Below are 21824 nucleotides of genomic sequence, written 5' to 3' on the forward strand. Positions count from 1 at the left end.
GTTAATGGTAACATATTAATATCGGTTCACCAATTGTAAAAAATGTACCATGTAATGTAAAATATTAATAATGGGGGAAATTGAGTATGAGGTATATGAGAACTACTCGTACAATCTTTTTAATAATTCTGTAAATTCAGAACTGTTCTAAATGTTATTTAAAAAAAATCCAAAGCCTGAGAGAGTTGAGATGATTATTCAGTTATCTGTTTCCTATAAAGTAAAATGAATATGTCTTTTGTGTATACCACTTGAGAGTTACTTTCCAAATGATAATTTTTAATCTCAGCTTCGGCAGCTGTTTATTTTTGAAGTCCCTGAGGCACATTGTTTTATTTATTTTCCAATTCTACCATATAATGTCACTAGCCATGAAGATTAAATTCTTTTTTTAGTGAGTTAGTGCCAATTTTTTTTTCTAGGTTTTTCTCCTGCTATTTCTTGCCAAGTCACTGTTTGACCAAAAAGGCAAATCAGACAGTTTTCATTTTCTTTTATTTGATTCAAGCCCATTTTTGTCCCCAGAGTCACTTATTGAAATGCTTGATTTAACTGCCAGGCCAGTAAACAGATATGCTGTTTTCAGATAGTTTTGATAACAGATCCATCATTCTCTTTGGAAGGCTAAGCTAACTTTTCTGCCAAGTTTCTTAGGGTTATCCTAAATTATCTAAATTGTCTTACTCATCTACTGAATTCAGTGTACAGAATACTTGGTTTTAATTCTTTGCTCTTTTTTTTTTTTAAAAAATCTCTCTTATTTGTTATGATCTTTTCATACAATAAAATTCATGAATTTTAGTGTGCAGTTGATTTTGTTATTGTATATTACTGTGCAGCAACCACTAGATCAAGATATGAAACAGATCACTTGGCCCGAAAATTCCCTTGCGCTCTACCTCCTTACTCAACCATGGCTCTGGGCAGTCTTTGAGATGCTGTTACTAGGATTCTGCCTTTTCTAGAATTTTATTTAAATGGAATCATACAGTTACATAGATTTTTGTGTTTCTACTTAGCATAATGTTTTTAAGATTCACTGACTCTTACTGAGTAATATTCTATGATATGGATATACCACATTATTTTATTTTTTTATCAGTTTATTTTTTTTATTATATGATATTTATTGTCAAATTAGTTTCCATACAACAGTGCTCATCCCAACAGATGCCCTCTTCAATGCCTATCACCTACCCTCCTCTCCCTCCCACCCCCCATCAACCCTCAGTTTGTTCTCAGTTTTTAAGAGTCTCTTATGCTTTGGCTCTCTCTCCCACTCTAACCTCTTTTTTTTCTTTTTTTTTTTTTTCCTTCCCCTCCCCCATGGGTTTCTGTTAAGTTTCTCAGGATCCACATAAGAGTATACCACATTATTTTAAAATCTATTTACCAGTTGATGGACATTTGGGTTGCTTCCAGTTTGGGGCTATTATGAATAATAGCTATCCATATTTGGGTGTTAGGAATAATTGTCATATATTTTTTTGTGGACACATGTTTTCACGTTTTGTGGCAGTTCCTAACACTAGATTTACTAGATCATGTGGTAAATTCATGTTTAATTCTCTAAGGTACTGCCATATTGTTTAAAAAATTTTTTTTAAATGTTTTTATTTTATTTTTGAGAGAGAGAGAGAGAGGGAGACACAGAATTTGAAGCAGGCTCTAGGCTCTAAGCTGTCAGCACAGAGCCCTATGTGGGGCTTGAACTCACAGACTGTGAGATCATGACCTGAGCCGAATCAGACACCTAATTAGCTGAGCCACCCAGGCACACCTGCCATCTTGTTTTTTAATGTGGCTGTTCCATCTTCCATTCTCACCAGCAATATATGAGATTTCTAGCTCTTCCACATCCTTGTCAGCAGTTAGTGTTGTCAGTCTTTTTAACTTGAGCCATTCTAGAGGTTATATGTGATTTCTAATTTGCATTCATCTGATGACTAGTAATGTTGAGCATTTTTCATACGTTTATTGACTACGTATATCTTTTTTTGGTGAAATACCTGTTCAAATCATCTTTTCCTTTTTGAATTGGGTTTTGTCTTTTCATTATTGAATTGCAAAAGTTCTTTATACAATCAGGATAAAGCCCTTTTTAAAATACATGTTCTGCAAAGTTTTCTCCCAGTTTGTTGCTTGCCCCCCCCCCCATTTTTAAAACTATGTCTTTTGAAGAGCAAAAGTTCTTAATCTTGATGTAATTCATTTTTATCAACTTATTCCTTATAATTTGTGCTTTTGATGACCTGTTTAAGATTTCTTAAATCTAACTATATGCCTCCAAATATTTTTTTCATACTTTAATAGTTGTAGCTCTTACGTTTAAGTTTTTGATGACTTATGAGTTGAACTTTTATGTATCCTGCACCCCATTTTCTCATTCCTTTCCTTCTGATATTTCAATTATGCATACTTTAACCTTTTAATATCATCTAACACATCCCCAAGGTTCTATTTTTTTTAAGTAATTTTTTAATCTCTGTTCTTCACCAGGGATAATTTCTACTTATCTATATTCAAGTTCATTTGCTCTTTCCTCTGTCATGTCAATTTGACTATTAAGTCTATCTAGTTAATTTTTTTGTTTTAGCAATTCTATATTTTAGTTCTAAAATTTTATTTGGTTCTCTTTTATTATATCTATTTTTCTTCTGAGATTTACCACTACTCTCCTAAGATTTCTCAAGCATTAAAATGATGCTTTGTTTAACATATGACCCTCAGGTAGTTAAAATACTCATTTAAAAATCCTTGTAAATTCAGGGGCCCCTGGGTGGCTCAAGTTGGTTAAGCGTCCAACTTTAGCTCAGCTCATGATCTCGTGGTTTGTGAGTTCGATCCCCACATTGGGCTCTGTGCTGACAGCTCAAAGCCTGCTTCAGATTCTGTGTCTCCCTCTCTCTCTGCCCCTCGCCTGCTCACACACTCTCTCTCTCTCTCTCAAAAATAAATAAACATTAACAAAAAACTTAAAAGTTAAAAAAAATTCTTGTAAATTCCTAATTTGGTTCATCTTGGGTGTGACTCTGTTGATGTTGTAAATAACTTTGCTTATGTCACTCCATAAGCAATGGAGTTGCTTTTTTGGAGAAGGTGTTCCATTTTCTTGCCTCTTGGCATGTTAAGTAATTTTTTATTGTATTCTAGATGTGACGAACATTAAGTTGTGGACATTCTGGATTCAGTTACTTTTCTCTGATGAGCACTTTTTCCTCTGTGCTAGCAGGTAATTTTTTTGATAGGGCTTGAACTTCAGGTTTTCGTTCTCATGCAGCAGCTCTGGTCTCAGTACAGCCATGTGTGGTTCTTGGGTGTAGAGTTGATGACCCTCTCTGCCTCTATCCTTGTAACACCAGTGTGCTCCATTGCACTGTGTGCACCTTGCAGACTCTTCTCAGCTCCAGGTGAAAAACTGGAAATTGGAACTCACTTATAGAGCTCCCATCTCTCCTTCAAGTGAGGATAAACTCCCCACCTGAGTCCCTCTGCTTCTGTTCACTCTCCAGTACCTGTGACTAGTTGCTTTTTGTATTACATCTGGGTTTTAGCGTTGTTTTCCACAGGGAGGTTGTCTGCAGTCCAGCATATCTGGAAGCAAAGTTCTAACATCCTTTTTAAATAGTAAAATATTATATTTTGTAATTAATGATAATGATCTAGGAATAGTTTTCTTAGCTTCTGCATCTTTAGGCTAAATGTGAAATGGGGAAAGAACCCATTCGGTTGAACATTGATTTTGACTTGATATAAAAGTGTGTATAGTTAGCTTTGAAATTAAAGTTCTAAATTATAGGAGACAGTACAAGTCAATTCTAGAATCGTTTATTAATTGCTAATTCTTGTAGGGCATAATACACAAAATTACAAAGAAGTGTTAAAAATGTCCCTTATCCTCAAGTAGTTTGTAATCTGATAGACAAGATAAAATAAATGCCTAAGAAAGGATATCACAATGGCTGTGCTTGGTATGTAAGAGATATAAAGTGTAAAGACGTTTAAAAAAGGAGAGACTATTTTATTGGAAAAATCAGGAAAAGACTTCATGAAAGAGCTGACATCTGGTCTAGGGAAAATGTGGTGGCTGGTTTGAAGTAGTAAAGGAAAGGGAGCAATTTCAAGATGGAACACCATAAATAAGGCAAGTAAAGGAAGTACAAAAGATATGTGGGCAACTTTGTACCTGAAGTTCTCAAGCTTTAGGGTATACAACAGTTACCTGGGGAAGCTTACCAAAACGTTGACCCTTGGGCCTTGTCAGAATTTCTGATTCAGAAGGTCTGGGGTAGAGTTCAGCAACCTGAAGTTTTATGAATCACCCCAAAGTCTTTTCATTCAGGTGCTCTGGAGCCACCCTTCATAAAACTGGCTTAGAGCAGAACCTGTGTGTGGTCATAATCGGAGATAATCTAGTCAGTTAGAACCCGGTGATTCAGAAGCCAGGCTAATAAGTTTGTTTTGGGGGTCTTATTAGAGGTAGAAATATTACATATTTTAGAATTATATTTTGAAATATTTACACCTGAAACGATATGATGTTCAGAATCTGCTTCAATCTTATCCAGTTTGGGCAGGATGGGAGGTGGAAAGAGAATGAATGAGAATATGGGTGAAATGAAATTGGCTGTGTTAATGGTTGTTGAAGCTGGGTGATGGGTTTGTGGTGGTTTATTATGCTGCCCTTTCTACTTTTGTGTATGTCGGAAAGTTTCCATAATAAAAACTTAACGAAAAGACATTAGGGGAAAATAGGGGGAAAAAAGAGATGCAGTAGTGGTTAGTTAGTATATGACTTATATGCCAGACAGCTTATTTATTGAAACTTCCTAGCTGTTCCTCAAGTTCCTCATCTTTAAAGTGGGGATAATGGGGGCGCCTGGGTGGCTCAGTGGGTTAAGCATCCGACTTCGGCTCAGGTCACGATCTCGCGGTCCGTGAGTTCGAGCCCCACGTCGGGCTCTGTGCTGACAGCTCAGAGCCTGGAGCCTGTTTCAGATTCTGTGCCTCCCTCTCTCTGACCCTCCCCTATTCATGCTCTGTCTCTCTCTGTCTCAAAAACAAATAAACGTTAAAAAAAAAAATTAAAAAAAAAAATAAAGTGGGGATAATAGTATATCATTGATTAAATGAGATATGTATGTAAAGCACTTAGCACATTACCTGGCCTACCATGTTCTGTAAGAGATTTTATTTTCATTATTATCCAGCTTTGGCAGGCAGTGGAGTGCCATTAGACATTTGAGCACTGGAGTGACATAAGCAAAGTTATTTACAAAACATTAGAAGAGAGTATTTCTGCTTGCTGGGCTTGCTATATAAGGAAATTAAAATTTGAGTATTAGAGCCAAGAAAAATAGCAAAACAGGTCATACCTACCTCAGACATCAGGCTGATCTGTGGAGACTGCTGCTAGGACCCCCATAGATGCTATGAGCCTTAGTGACAGAGTGGCCAATTCTCTGTCTGCAAGAAGCCTGGGGTCCGGAAAGTGAGGAGACTGGTAGGGGCCAGCCAAGGATGTGCATTTTCTTGTGCAGAGCCAAGAAAAGCAAATCTGAGCAGACACTGGCAGATGTAGGTCTACCTAGCTGGGCAAAGCGACTGGGAGGGAAATCCAGAGCCAAAAAGGTCAGGGGTTTGGTGAGACGTCAGGATAGGTTCAGAGAAAGATCTAGAGTAAATTCCAGTTTTACACCATGAGGTCAAGGTGTTGCAGAGGTGGGGAGCCATGATCAACTTGCAGAGGAGTTATAAGGAGGATGGGCGAGATAAATAAAGCCCAGGTTTTCAGAGGAATCAGCAGTTTCACTGGGAGGCAAGTCATGTTGGCCAAGGCCAGCAAGTGGGTGCCCTGATTCCAGATTCCGGATTCCTGCACAGCCACCTGGAGAGGTCACTCCAGACAAACCTGATCCGCATGGTCTGGGGAAAAGCCTGGGTGTCTTCCCTATGGCTCCAGAGTTTAGATTTTATTTTCCTCTGCTGCTTGACTTCACCAGACAATTATTCGAGTCTCATCGGGCTTTAGCTATAATTTGGTCTAATGAAATATGAGTAATAGTTAAGTTGTAAATATTTGTCTTGCCGATATCTATACCTCTTAAAATACACCTCGGGGCGCCTGGCTGGCTTGGTCAGTGGAGCATATATATGACTCTTGATCTCAGGGTGGTGGGTTTGAGCCCCACGTTGGTTGTAGAGATTACTTAAAAAATAAAATCTTAAAAAAAACAAATAATAAAAGACACCTCAACGTATCATTTGTGGAGAGACCTGGCTGCTTGTATATGATGCATGAACTTATCTCCGTGGACTGTGGTTACAAACTGTTGCCTGCTTATTGTGGAGCACCTCGGTCACCTCTGCCTCCCATCCCGGCCAGGGCTGTGCAAGAAATATTTTAGGCTTCAGTTAGAGATGTGGGAAGTACGGATCCCCCTACTTCTCTGCCATGTAGGCCCACATCCTTTTAGGCTTCAGTTAAACAATGATGACAGAAACTTAATAGATGTATCCTAGTCTGAATCTACTTGCCTCTGCGATTAGGTGACTAACTCGGCTTAGACAATGGAGGCTTTCATTCTCAATATGTAATAATTAGTCTTTGCTGAAGCAGAGCAGCAAAACAAACACCCAAAACTTACTTGTGTTAATTGACAATGTATTTTAGGTGAATATTTTTGTGACAGTAGAATTATTCAGTTAGCAGTCTTCATTTTACTACTGTAGACCAGTGCTAAATCTTGATAAAAAATATTAAATCACCAAGGAATTGGTGAATAATTTATAAATCATGCTTATAATAGAAAACTTTTCAGCAATTAAAAGTAGTGACATAGGGGTGCCTGGGTGGCTCAGTTGGTTAAGTGTCTGACTCTTGGTTTCTGCTCAGGCCATGATCTCATTGTCTCATGAGTTCAAGCCCCACATCAGGCTCTGTGCTGACAGTGCAGAGCCTGCTTGGGATTTTCTCTCTCTCCCTCTCTCTCTGCCCCACCCCTACTCACACTGTCTCTGTGTCTCTCAAAATAAATAAATAAACTTAAAAAAATAGTGACATAGATTTATGTTTATTGACAAGCAAGATATCTAAGATATATATTAATTAAAAAAATAAAGTTTCAAAAGAGCATGGCAGTTGAGCCTATTTTTGTAATAAAACACATTGTGTGTATGTGCATGTGTGCTCATGTGTTTATATAAAGAAGAACATCTGGAAGGATATACTCCATAATGTTAACTGTGATTATGTCTTGTGATTACTAGTAACTTCTGTCTTCCTCTTGATGCTTGTATATTGTATGAAGTTTGTAAGATAAGTAAACATTTTTTTTGTAATAAGAAAAATTAAGTTCTTTTGATGAGAAATATGCCTATCCCAGTTAAATTGTATTTAAACATTATCAGAGGTTGAAGGGTACTAGATGTTTACCATGGTTGTTGTTTCCAAGGCTCAAGTATGGTGAGGGCAAAATAATTGTTTCAGGAAAACAGTACTTAAAAGATCAAAATTCCTTAGGATGAGGACCACAAGGTTCCTGTGCAAACTGAGGCCATGTTGTGCTGGAATACTGATAAGCGTTCATTGTAATTCCAAGAGTTGGAAGACAGCTATTGAAGGAATATAATCCAATGCATTACTTTATAGATGAAGTAACTGAAGGCTAGAGCTCAAGGTCACACAACTGGTCTGTACCAGGCCCAGAACTGGGACCTAGCCTTGAAAGCCAGTGCAGTGACCTTTCCACTGTCCTCCTCTGACTTGGTAGGTGACATTCTCTGATTCCTAGATATGGACTCTTTGAACCACATTCTAGATGTTGTTTCCTCATATTACTTTCATCTCCAGATAAAGAATGCTTATGTACTTAAGTTTTTGAACCCATAGGTATTTGTATAGTGGTGAGAACTTAGTAGAAGTATTGTTTTATTATATATATGACTCATAATTTAGAACACTTTTACTGCAGTATTTTGGTTCCTGGTAAGGGAAAGGTTATATATGACTTTTTTTTAATGTTTATTTATTATTAATTTTGAGAGAGAGAGAGAGAGAGAGAGAGAGAGAGAGAGAGAGAGAACATCAGCAGACGGGAGGCAGAGAGAGAGGGGAGAGAGAATTCCAAGCTGGCCTGACATGGGGCTCTATCTTACAACTGTGAGATCATGACCTGAGCCGAAATCCAGAGTCAGACACTTAACTGACCAAGCCACCTAGGTGTCCCCGCAGGTGTGACTTTCTATGCTGAAACGAACTCTTCTCTTGTTTTCAACAGCTGGCCACATTCCGCACTCTCCTCTGTACCGCGGAGGGCGAAGCAGCAGCTTTTCTGTTGAGCAATCACCGTCCGCCACAGCCTCTGAAGGGCCGAAAAGTGAGAGCCTCTTTCCATTAAAAGTTGTCACCAGTCGACCACCCCAAACAAGTCGGTGCAGAAAAAAACAAAACACAAAAATCCCTAGTAACAGTTCTTTCCCAGGATTCTGGTTTACAGGTACCATATGGCTGCTGTCAGCTTCAGTACCACAAAGATCAGATCTCTTTAATCAAACTAATAACTTAACTCATCTGTCTCAGATTTTCCCTCATGGGTATCCAAACAGTAAACATTGTTTGATGTGTGTTAAAACCCATGAAGTGCATCTACTTCAACCTGTGTGAAAACATGGCAGGCATCACAAATCTCAGAATGTATTAAGATCTTCCCCTTGCCCTAGAGATTGAATCAGTCATATCTCTCAGTGATGTTTGGTGAAAAATTTAAATTCTTTTCCAGAATGATAAGATTGTGATATCTTTTTCTACACAAATGAGTCAGCTTGCTGTCTTGTTATCATTCCAATTCATAAAAAGTCGATAATACTTCCTTTTAAAGTGAATTTTTGTTTTGATTATGTTGTCGATGCTCATCGCATGGTACCTTTAATAGAATGAACAATATGAGTGCCCTGGGGGTGGGGGTGGTGGTGGGGGTGGGGATATAACTCCTCACTCTATTTCACAGCTCAAAATGAACCGATACCATTTTGGCAAGGAATTCCTCTGGATATAAATGACTGTTTAAACTTTAATGAGTTTTGCCCTATATCACAGTCATGCAGTAATGTTAATGATAAACTGGTTAATAATTGATTAGATACAGTGCTTGCCCAATGTATTGACATGGTTTGAGACTAACAGATTGCAGGGTACCACACAGGTGGAGTGCCCCAAGGGTATGATGGATGGGTCCCCCGCTTTCCTCCTATGTTTTGGCAACAGAGCAGCAAACAGTCCCGTGAAGGTTAGTGTTGTGTCAACTGGTGAAAAACATTTACCCGGGCCTCGTATGAATGTGCCATGAGTCTACAAACCCTGCAACCCATTTCCTTGGCAAAGCCCATCTCCCCTTTGATACATGTCCCTCAATCTCATAAGTAATTTTGTAAATTGGCTTCTGATATTCATTTTAATCTATCGTCTCTCATATATTTTTGTTTGTTTTTGGTGAAGGAGGATGGTGGAAGTCCTTTTACTCTCTCTGGTACAAATGGAGCGACACTAAGCATTAATCACATTAAGACTTGAACACATGGTACGCTTCTGTCCTCGAGAGAAGTTTAGCTGAGTTTCCTTGATTTTATTAATTTGTGTCACACACCGCTTCTCCTCCAGATGTAGATTTTCATAATTCAAATTATTCTGCAGTAGTCTTCTTGATAGGATCACTGAGAATCAGTAAGTTGTGTAATAATGCTGTACTTGGTTGCAGAAGATAATCTCCTGAAGACTAATGTGGATATTGGTCATTTTTGTTTTCCCCCATCTAGCTTACCCTTCACAGGAGCTTGCCATCTAGTAAATATTTAACGAACTGAATGTTTTAAAATGTTTTATTTGATATCTTTGGTAATTATCTTGCTGCTTGGGATTAAATACATTATAAGTTAATGTAACAAGTAAAATGTAAGCTATCTCTTAAAAATGGTTTCCTTTTAAAGGCATGATTATTAAATCTACCTGTGTCACCAGATGTTTTAATGGCTTTAAAAATACCAGTGTTGAATGGTAAAGTGTTTCTTTAGTTTGGAAGGACATGTTGTAAAGTATCCTAGTCAGAGAAAGAAGTCTGTTTCCTCAGAAAAATAATGTTCTGTTTGAAGGGGTGTATCATGGGGAGTGTAACTGCTTTTGCATGAGAGTTATTTGTAATTTATGGTTTCTGCTACAGTATTGCATCGGTTCTATGTTACAAATTGGACTTTAGTAGACTAAAAAAGTCTACACAGCACTGATTATCTTGAAGATTGTGAACTTATTTATCTCTTAGGGGGAAAAGGTCTAAGTGTGTGTTGAAGTTGTTGATCTCTTAACAAGATTAAAGAGTTGTAAATACTAATATAGATCTCTTTGTTTCCCATACGTGTATTGGATTTATGTTTATTAAGCACTTTGCATTTTAATTTAAGTTGAATCCAACCACAATAAAGAAAATGAGACAAACTTTGAACTGTATTAGGGACTTGTATATGCAAGACACAGAATGAGATTCGATTTTTACATTTCTTATTTAGAAGATAATCTCAAACTCACAGAAAAAATGCAAACACAGTACATTGTTTTCTGAATTATTTGAGAGTAAGCTGCCAACCTGCTTCTCTATCTTGCTACAGATTTTAATTTATATTTTCTACAAGTGAGGACATTGTCCTACATGGTTGCAACATGGCTAAAACAACCATGAAATTAATATTGCTTTATTATTACCCCCTAATCTATTTGAGAAAAACTTGTTCATTTAGTTGTCCAGTTTTCTTCAGTTGGAAATGATCCTCCAGTCTTTTCTTGGTTTTATGACCTTGACACTTTTGATGATTATAAGCCAGTTATTTTATAGAATGTCCCCCAATTTGGGTTTGTTCAAGGTTTCCTACGATTAGATACAGGTTATGCATTGTTGGCAGGAATATCAGAAAAGCAGTGTTGGATGCTGTGCTCTTCTCGTTTCATCCTATCAGGCAACCAATTGTGATTTTTTTCTCTTATGGAGAATATTCACTTTCATCACTTAAGACAGTGTCTGTTAGGTTTCTCCACTGCAACGTTGTTTACCCTTTGTAATTAACATATTTGTGTGAGGATGTGTTTTGAGACCACATAAATATTAATTAATTTACTTTATTAAGGACTTAGCAATTCCTAATTTATTCAGTTACTTATTATCATTATTACTATTATATTATCACTAATACCTTATCTATTTATTCTCATTCACAAGTTTTTCTTTTAAAAAATTTTTTAATGTGTATTTTTTATTTTTATTAACTTGTTTTATTTTTTATTTTTTAAAATTTACATCCAAATTAGTTAGCATATAGTGCAACAATGATTTTAGGAGTAGATTCCTTAGTGCCCCTTACCCATCTAGCCCATCCCCCCTCCCACAACCCCTCCTGTAACCCTCAGTTTGTTCTCCATATTTATGAGTCTCTTCTGTTTTGTCCCCTTCCCTGTTTTTATATTATTTTTCTTTCCCTTCCCTTATGTTCATCTGTTTTGTCTCTTAAAGTCCTCATATGAGTGAAGTCATAGGTTTTTTGTCTTTCTCTGACTAATTTCACTTAGCATAATACTCTCCAGTTCCATCTACGTCGTTGCAAATGGCAAGATTTCATTCTTTTTGATTGCCGAGTAATACTCCATTGTATATGTGTACCTCATTTTCTTTATCCATTTATCCATCGATGGACATTTGGGCTCTTTCCATACTTTGGCTATTGTTGATAGTGCTGCTATAAACATGGGGGTGTATGTGTCCCTTCCAAACAGCACACCTGTATCCCATGGATAAATGCCTAGTAGTGCAACTGCTGGGCCATAGGGTAGTTCTATTTTTAGTTTTTTGAGGAGCTTCCATACTGTTTTCCAGAGTGGCTGCACCAGCTTGCATTCCCAATTTCATATTTATTTTTGAGAGAGAGAGGGAGACAGAACATGAGCAGGGGAGGGGCAGAGAGAGAGGGAGACACAGAATCTGAAGCAGGCTCCGGGCTCCGAGCTGTCAGCACAGAGCCTGACATGGGGCTCCAATTCACAGACTGTGAGATCGTGACCTGAGCTGAAGTCAGATGCCCGACTGACTGAGCCACCCAGCTGCCCCCAAATTTTTCTTGATTTACCCAGTGGGAGCACCTTCAAGATGACTTCTGTGTCCTTTTGACATGTCCCTGTTTGCTTACTTTCTGACAGCAGTTTGACATGCCTGGCTCATCTCATTCTTTCCCTTTCCTAGTCCTAGGATCTACCATTTCTCCAAAGGGACCCTGCTAGTATTGAGAAAACCAGTCTGGTTACTAGATGATCTCACTGCTATTGGAATGTCACTACTTCTAGGTCCTCTCCATGGACAGAAGTTGGGAATGTGTACACACACATGTTCATACATGCACACATACATCATGTGTATATACAGCTTCAACACTGGTATTTCTATATTTATCTGTGTTAGGAAACATGATTTCACACTCATATGTCCAATTTCTGTCCAACTGCAAGTTTCATTCTAGTTCTCCATTTCCGTATTTGTAATTCTCTTTTCCAAAAGTAAGAAACCAGGCTTCCATTATCCTCAACACATTTATTTATTTGACCAATTCTTCTGTATGTAACCGTATTCCATCACCACCTGCAGCCTCTCACCCCCACATTGCATGGATGCCCTTCTCACTCAGCTTGGGCTGTGATGTCCTGTGCTGGGCTGCCTGGACCCCTAAAGGGAAGGGAAAGGAAGGGAAGGGAGAAGAGAAGACCACATTTTGAAATACTCACTGGGCTGTTCATAGGGAAGTCCTTTATTTCTAACACAAGGTTATTGAAAATGTAGCTTTACCTATACACATTTCATCATAAGTGACAATGGAGTAGAATATTTTGTAAAAGCCTTTTAATACCTTTGGAGTGGGACTGCAGAAAATGTAGGCCAAGGAATAGTGGTCTCATTATGGAGGGTGGGAAGCCATCCCGGCTCATGAATAACCACCCCAACTTGCTCCTGTTTCAAATTCTGAAGAAGATTAATTTTTTTATATTAAGATTTCAATACCCATTGAAATGCAAACTCCTCTCAGTGGATAATTGTTTAAGTTGCCACCAGTCATTTCTACTTCAAGGTAACTGATCTTTGCATGGTGGGTTTTGGTGGGAATAACGTCTTTGATGGAAGGAATGTGAACATGGTACCAGAGAGCAAGTGATCTGAGTGTTCACATAATCAAGGTGAATTTGAACCACGTCACAGTGTTGCCTACATGTCTCATTCTTATCTGTACCCTGACACCTCACACCAAGGACTGATGTATAGCAATGAACAGAATGCATTAGTTCGTGCTTTATTGCATTAGTTCACGTAGATGGGCATATCTACAAAATAGATGAACAGAAACAATTTCCAATTAACTGTGGAGGAACTAGTGATGAGGCTTTGTTAGAAGATGCCTCAGAAGTTTACAAGAAGTTTATGCAACGTGACCTGTTGAATTAAGATTTGATGTGTTTGCTCTTTTTACAGCATAGCTTGTTAATAGTGGAAACATCAAATGTTGAATTTTTGTAACAAAAATTAAATTTATGCTGCCATACACTAACTCAGAAATTTGGGTATTTCATTAACTTGACTGAGTAAATTTTATGTGAGTTAAACTTTGACTTAAAAATGTTTATCGAATTGAATTACTTGCAGATTTTTCTGTTGTGGCTCAAACTCACCTGTACCTTCCTAAAGAGGAATTAATAACAAGCAGAGATCCCCTACCTCCTGTTATGGGCTAAGGAAAGTCTTCTTGCCTGAAGGTCTTCAACATTCCTACCAGTGTAAATCATCTGGTGAAAGAAAGTGGGTATTTTCACTTCCTTAATTAGGGGTGCCTTGGAGACTCAGTAGGTTGAGCATCTGACCCTTGATTTTGGCTCAGGTCAATGATCTCAGGGTTCATAGGATAGAGCCCCACGTCGGGCTCTGTGCTGGGTGTGGAGCCTTCTTGGGATTCTCTCCCTCTCTCTGCCCCTTCCCTGCTCATGCTCTCTCTCTCTCTCAAAATAAATAAGTAAACATTAAAAAATTTTAAACTTTCCTAATGAATCTGTTTTCAGCTCCTCTAAGTGGAGGGACTGGTCAGTTGATCTTAGCTATACTCGTTAGAGTTGCAAAAACTCTGGGTTTGTGTCTCAATGAGATCAGAGGAACCAATGCTTGGATTTGATTATACAAGTGAGAAAAGATGTTGAAAAACTAAACAGAACAGTGAGGCAACCTAGAGATCACCTTCCTTAAAGGAGGCAATATTCCTGGAGCCCAGGCACCATGGCCACCCAGGTGAAGTTGAAACTAGAGTAGACTTGATGACCAGGATCTGGTTAGTTTTTGGAGTCAGCCACTATTGAGACCTGGTTTGAGATAGAGAGAGGGGGAGACATACTCTGGGTTCTCCTTTTATTCTGTCCTAACCTAGTCAGATGCCAGATAATGTGGAAATATGAGAAATCATCCCTTCTGTCATACAGAGCAGATCAGTGGAAAGATCCAGGAATGGATCCGAGGAGAAACAGACTTAAAACCAGCCAGGGACCGAGGACTGGGATCTCTATTAAGCTCATCAAATGACTGTGATATTGGGCTGGAAGTCTCCAAAGATGGAAGAACTTTGCTAAACACTCCAATTCTGGAAATTTAATTTGAGCACAATTTGTCAGACGTCTGATATGTGCTAAATGTTATGTTAGGTACTAGAGATATAAAGATGATTAAGATATGGTTGCTTTTCTTAGCTCAAAATCTAAGACAAGTATAAAAACAAATTGCAACATATGAAATGTTATTAAGTATTTTAATTTCAGCTATCTATAGAGTGTTAAGGAAACATGGAAAAGATGCAAAAATTAATTCCACATAAATTAATAGAGGCACAAAGATTTGCAAGTGTGATATTTTGAAAATTGGATTTTCTGGCTCTCTCATGTAGATTTGTATTTGGTGCTAGGGGGTAGGGAAATGGATCAGTGAGGACTCTTTTGCTTGAGAACAATAGGAACTCCAACACAACACGGATAAAGCAATAATGTGAAGCCACAGGCTACAATCAGCCCTCAGTGTTCCTACTTCTTGGCTGTCTCCACCTCTGTGGGCTTTGTTACCAGTCAGACTCTCCCTTCATAATGGGAGGGTAGAAGCCTGCACCTCTATACCTAAACCACCTCCTGTAAGCCACACCAATGATAAAGGAGAGCTTCTTTCTTCAAAAACTTCAAAAAATGTCTGTCTTTCACTCATTTGCCTCAGTTGAGTCACATGTCCATCCTTATCATCATGGCCAGCAGATAGAACATCCGTTTGGAGAAGCAGGTGGAACTTGGGGCTAGTACCTGAGGAAGGGAGAAAGGCTCCTGGGTGACAAAAGCAATAAATGTCTACTCTGTAACTGAAAGAGTGGCTGAAGAGTGATCTGAAGAGAATAAAACTCATGAGCTAATTGATACCTTCCAGAACTCACCATCAGCCACCTAAAAGAGAATGAAGTTTCTCAAGCCAAAAGCAAGGTCAGCATTTCAGTAAGGGCACAAGATTTTTTTTTTTTTAATGTTTATTTTTTTGAGATAGAGAACAGCATGAGCAGGGAGGGACAGAGAGCGAGGGAGACACAGAATCTGAATCAGGTTCCAGGCTCTGAGCTGTCAGCACAGAGCCAGATGTGGAGCTCAAACCCACAAACCATGAGATAATGACTCGAGACAAAGTTGTATGTTCAACCGACTGAACCACCCAGGAGCCCCCGGGGCACAAGATTTTTAAAAGTTTTTTTGTTTTTTGTTTTTTGTTTTTTGTTTTTTGTTTTTCTGCCAGTGCTTTGATACAATGTTAAGTCAGTACTTTTTCACAGGGATGAGGAAGGATGGGTACGTAAACTGGAATCGGCAAACCTGGTAATGTCAGCAGAAAAGGGCTATTTGTTGATGCAATTCAGTTGGTGTTCCATGCAGGGCTCATATGTTGATGTTGGTTTCTGATCACTGTGGTCTGTCTCTCGCTGGCTTCTCTCTTGTTCCAAGGAGGCAGAGAGGTCTCTGTTAGCTTTCATCCGCATCTCTCTTAGTCTTCTATGGACTGGTCTAGTGATTGATCATACCTACTATTCTCAGTGCCTTTGTCTTTACAGGTGGCTTTAGGAAGTATTTTTGGAAAGCATTAACAAATGAACACATGAATGAGTAATAAATGCTCTGATTACGTGTAAAATTAGCACGTTTTGAAATCCACTCTTCTTCAATGAAATAACAAGTGTCCACAGGTTACTGACCTAAAATCTCAAGCAATTTCTCCCCTTAGGGAAATGTTAATCAATTGTGAAATTAATTCAAGATAAATGAGGGTGGAGGTTTAGATTGTAGTTGTTTCTTTGTGATTAAATGCACACACCCTTTCCCTAGGATGGTCTCCAACCACCGGAAGCCCTTCCTTGTTAGGGCCAAGGTCCTCCTAAAACCTCTGACTAAAACCTTCTGCTGCCATTATCTGGACAACTATGAAATTTTCTTCCACAACCTATGCCATGGACTAGCTTTGCTCAAAGTGGTTTGCAGATATCTGGGGCCCCAGAGATACTTGTAGGGGGTCAGTGAAGTCAAAGGTATTATTTGCCTTTTTCAACTGCTTTGGTATTTGCACTGATGGTGTAAAGTGATGATGGATAAAATTGCTGATTTCTTAGCATAAATCAAGGCTGTGGCAATAAATGGTGTTAATAGTCATTTTTTTCTTGCATGCATCGTTTTAAAATGCCAATTTCTCTTAAGAATGTCCTTGTTGTTAAGGTTAATTGGATTCATATTATTGAAAATTAGTTTGAGCTTAACTATTAATCTCAACTCCCAAGTACACATTCGTTTAACTTGGTGTGACATAATGGGAAATTTGCCAGAACTTCACCTGCATATAGAAGTATGGTAGTTTTCTTTAGGGAAAGCATTGTGCAATGATTTGAGTTGCAAACTGAACTAGACACTTTTTCTTTTTCTTTTTTTTTAAGTAAACCCTACACTCCATGTGGGGCTTGAACTCACAACCCTGAGATCAAGAATCACACATGCTACCAAGCGAGCCAGCCAAGTGTCCTGCACTTTTTTCATTGAGCATCATTTTTACATAAAAGAGCAACTGACAAACTGGATAGTCACACTTGGGTAATCGGCAAATATTTTCCTGGAAATGAGCAAAGTCAGCTTTTCATTTCAAGAAAAACAACTAAAAGCGTTTGTTGGCAAAGATAAAATTAGAACTCTAAAGAGAAAATTAGGATTTTGGAAAACTTACATCTGCCTAGGCGAGCATGCCAACTTCTCAATGCTTAAAGACATTTTTGATTAGACCAGTGGTAATTTTTTTAAATGTGATTTTTGTGATATCATCTAATGAATTGTGCCAACATTTTGAACATATGCATAACTCGGTGAAGCAATACTTTCTAAACAAAAGGTGCGTGATGTTACAAATGCATGCACAGATAAAATATCTATTCACAATGCAAGATAGACCAATAAATTTTAGCGCGACAAAGTATGAAAAGTTTATTCATAGAGTTTATTTATATGTAACTTTTAAGAAAACGCCAATTGTTAAGTTTTGGTGTATTACTAAAGAAGAATATCCACAATTATCCAAAAAGGCTACTAATGTACTCCTCTATTTTCTAGCTATGTGTCTGTGTGAAGCTGGATTTCCTACAAGCAGTTCAAACAAAAGAGCCTAACATGACAGATTAAATGTAGAAACAGACAAGAGAATCAACTTGTCTTCTAGTTAGCCAGATATTAGAGATTTACAAAAATGTAAGTGCCACTTACTACATTTTTTGTTTTATAAAATATTATTTTCATAAAATTTGTCATGTTCACTTATTTACTATATAAGTCCATTATCTTTAGATGAACTGATACATAAATGCTTAATATTTTCTCAGTTGTAATTTCTAGTACAGTGAATAACAGCAGATATAACCCACATTAACAAAAGCTCTTTGCGGTCTTCAGTAACTTTTCTTGTTTGTTTCTATTTTTTTTTTTTTTAATTTACATCCAAATTAGCATATAGTGCAACAATGATTTCAGGAGTAGATTCCTTAGTGCCCCTTACCCATTTAGCCCATCCCCCCCCCCACAAACCCTCCTGTAACCCTCAGTTTGTTCTCCATATTTATGAGTCTCTTCTGTTTTGTCCCCCTCCCTGTTTTTATATTATTTTTCTTTCCCTTCCCTTATGTGCATCTGTTTTGTCTCTTAAAGTCCTCATATGAGTGAAGTCATAGGATTTTTGTCTTTCTCTGACTGACTAATTTCACTTAGCTTAATACCCTTCAGTTCCATCCACGTCGTTGCAAATGGCAAGATTTCATTCTTTTTGATTGCCAAGTAATACTCCATTGTTTACATGTACCTCATTTTCTTTATCCATTCATCCATCGATGGATATTTGGGCTCTTTCCATACTTTGGCTATTGTTGAAAGTGCTGCTATAAACATGGGGGTGCATGTGTCCCTTTGAAACAGCACACCTGTATCCCGTGGATAAATGCCTAGTAGAATTGCTGGGTTGTAGGGTAGTTCTATTTTTAGTTTTTTGAGGAAACTCCATACTGTTTTCCAGAGTGGCTGCACCAGCTTGCATTGCCACCAACAACGCAAAGAGATCCTCTTTCTCTGCATCCTCACCAACATCTGTTGTTGCCTGAGTTGTTTATGTTAGCCATTCTGACAGGTGTAAGGTGGTATCTCATTGTGGTTTTGATTTGTATTTTCCTGATGATGAGTGATGTTGAGCATTTTTTCACGTGTCGGTTGGCCATCTGGATGTCTTCTTTAGAGAAGTGTCTATTCATGTCTTTTGCCCATTTCTTCACTGGATTATTTATTTTTTGGGTGTTGAGTTTGATAAATTCATTATAGATTTTGGATACTAACCCTTTATCTGATATGTCATTTGCAAATATCTTCTCCGATTCGGTCGGTTAACTTTTAGTTTTGCTGATTGTTTCCTTCACTGTGCAGAAGCTTTTTATTTTGATGAGGTCCCAGTAGTTCATTCTTGCTTTTGTTTCCCTTGCCTCCAGAGATGTGTTGAGTAAGAAGTTGCTGTGGCCAAGATCAAAGAGGTTTTTGCCTGCTTTCTCCTCGAGGATTTTGATGGCTTCCTGACTTACATTGAGGTCTTTCATCCATTTTGAGTTTATTTTTGTGTATGGTATAAGAAAGTGGTCCAGGTTCATTCTTCTGCATGTCACTGTCCATTTTTTCCCAGCACCACTTGCTGAAGAGACTGTCTTTATTCCATTGGATATTCTTTCCTGCTTTGTCAAAGATTAGTTGGCTATATGTTCGTGGGTCCATTTCTGGGTTCTCTACTCTGTTCCATTGATCTGAGTGTCTGTTCTTGTGACAGAACCATACTGTCTTGATGATTACAGCTTTGTAGTATAGCTTGAAGTCTGGACTTGTGATGCCTTCTGCTTTGGTTTTCTTTTTCAAGATTGCTTTGACTATTTGGGGTCTTTTCTGGTTCCATACAAATTTTAGGATTGTTTGTTCTAGCTCTGTGAAGAATGATGGTGTTACTTTGATAGGGATTGCATTGAATATGTAGATTGCTTTGGGTAGTATTGACATTTTAACAGTATTTCTTTTTCCTATCCAGGAGCATGGAATCTTTTTCCATTTATTTGTGTCTTCTTCAATTTCTTTCATAAGCTTTCTATAGTTTTCAGCGTATAGAATTTTCACCTCTTTGGTTAGATTTATTCCTAGGTATTTTACGGTTTTTGGTGCAACTGTAACTGGGATCAATTCCTTGATTTCTCTTTCTGTTGCTTCATTGTTGTTGTATAGGAATGCAACCGATTTCTGTGCATTGATTTTATATCCTGCAACTTTGCTGAATTCATGAATCAACTCTAGTAGTGTTTTGGTGGAATCTTTTGGGTTTTCCATATAGAGTATCATGTCATCTCTGAAGAGTGAAAGTTTGACCTCCTCCTGGCCGATTTGGATGCCTTTTATTTCTTTGTGTTTTCTGATTGTAGGGGCTAAGACTTCCAATACTATGTTGAATAACAGTGGTGAGAGTAGACATCCCTGTCTTGTTCCTGACCTTAGGGGGAAAGCTCTCAGTGTTTCCCCATTGAGGATGATATTAGCATTGGGTCATTCATATATGACTTTTATGATCTCGAGTTATGCTCCTTCTATCCCTACTTTCTTCAGGGTTTTTATCAAGAAAGGATGCTGTATTTTGTCAAATGCTTTCTCTGCATCTATTGAGAGGATCATATGGTTCTTGTCCTTTCTTTTATTGATGTGATGAATCACGTTAATTGTTTTGCGGATATTGAACCAGCCTTGCATCCCAGGTATAAATCCTGCTTGGTTGTGGTGAATAATTTTTTTAATGTATTGTTGGATCTGGTTGGCTAATATCTTGTTAAGGATTTTTGCATCCATGTTCATCAGGGAATTTGGTCTATAATTCTTTTTAGTGGGGTCTCTGTCTGCTTTTGGAATCAAGGTAATGCTGGCTTCATAGAAAGAATTTGGAAGTTTTCCTTCCATTTCTATTTTTTTGGAACAGAGAATAGGTGTTTCAAGAGAAACAAGAGAATAGGTTTCAAAAGAATAGGTGTTAACTCTTCCTTAAATGTTTGGTAGAATTCCCCTGGAAAGCCATCTGGCTCTGGACTCTCGTTTTTTGGCAGATTTTTGATTACTAATTCGATTTCCTTACTGGTTATGGGTCTGTTCAAATTTTCTATTTCTTCCTGTTTCAGTTTTGGTAGTGTATATGTTTCTAGGAATATGTCCATTTCTTCCAGAGTACCCATTTTATTGGCATATAATTGCTCATAATATTCTCTTATTATTGTTTTTATTTCTGTTGTGTTGGTTGTGATCTCTCCTCTTTCATTCTTGATTTTATTTATTTGGGTCCTTTCCTTTTTCTTTTTGATCAAACTGGCTAGTGGTTTATAAATTTTGTTAATTCTTTCAAAGAACCAGCTTCTGGTTTCATCGATCTGTTCTACTGTTTTTTTTTTTTTGTTTTTTTTGTTTTTTGTTTTTTTTTGGTTTTGATAGCATTGATTTCTGCTCTAATCTTTATTATTTCCTGTCTTCTAGGTTTTGGGTTTTATTTGCTGTTCTTTTTCCAGCTCCTTGAAGCATAAGGTTAGGTTGTGTATCTGAGATCTTTCTTCCTTCTTTAGGAAGGCCTGGATTGTTATATCCTTTCCTCTTATGACCACCTTTTCTGCATCCCAGAGGTTTTGGGTTGTGGTGTTATCATTTTCATTGACTTCCATATACTTTTTAATCTCTTCTTTAACTGCTTGGTTGGCCCATTCATTCTTTAGTAGAATGTTCTTCAGTCTCCAAGTATTTGTTTCCTTTCCAAATTTTTTCTTGTGGTTGATTTCGAGTTTCATAGAGTTATGGTCTGAAAATATGCACGGTATGATCTCGATCTTTTTGTACTTACTTAGGGCTGATTTGTGTCCCAGTATATGGTCTATTCTGGAGAATGTTCCATGTGCACTGGAGAAGAATGTATATTGTGCTGCTTTAGGATGAAATGTTCTGAATATATCTGTTAAGTCCACCTGGTCCAGTGTGTCATTCAAAGCCATTGTTTCCTTGATGATTTTTTGATTAGATGATCTGCCCATTGCTGTGAGTGGGGTGTTAAAGTCTTCTACTATTATGGTATTACTACCGATGAGTTTCTTTATGTTTGTGATTAATTGATGTATAT

At 37.8% G+C, this 21824-nt stretch overlaps 1 protein-coding gene across 4 annotated transcripts in view; it reads left to right on the forward strand.

The window, feature by feature from the left end:
• CA13 (carbonic anhydrase 13) overlaps positions 1 to 21824 on the forward strand; it is a 71273-nt gene that overhangs the window by 24857 nt on the left and 24592 nt on the right. Inside the window, exons 7-8 of one of the 4 annotated variants that reach the window (XM_042923345.1) lie at positions 8280 to 8378; positions 13722 to 13950. In XM_042923345.1, coding sequence (XP_042779279.1) covers positions 8280 to 8378; positions 13722 to 13772 — 150 coding nt within the window. In that variant the 3' untranslated portion in view covers positions 13773 to 13950. Of the gene's footprint in view, positions 1 to 8279; positions 8951 to 9496; positions 11113 to 13721; positions 13951 to 21824 lie in introns of those variants that run through there. The other 3 variants (XM_042923343.1, XM_042923346.1, XM_042923347.1) reach the window with 3 other exon arrangements.

This window comes from Panthera leo, chromosome F2 (assembly GCF_018350215.1).
Source record: "Panthera leo isolate Ple1 chromosome F2, P.leo_Ple1_pat1.1, whole genome shotgun sequence".
Lineage (NCBI taxonomy): Eukaryota > Metazoa > Chordata > Mammalia > Carnivora > Felidae > Panthera > Panthera leo.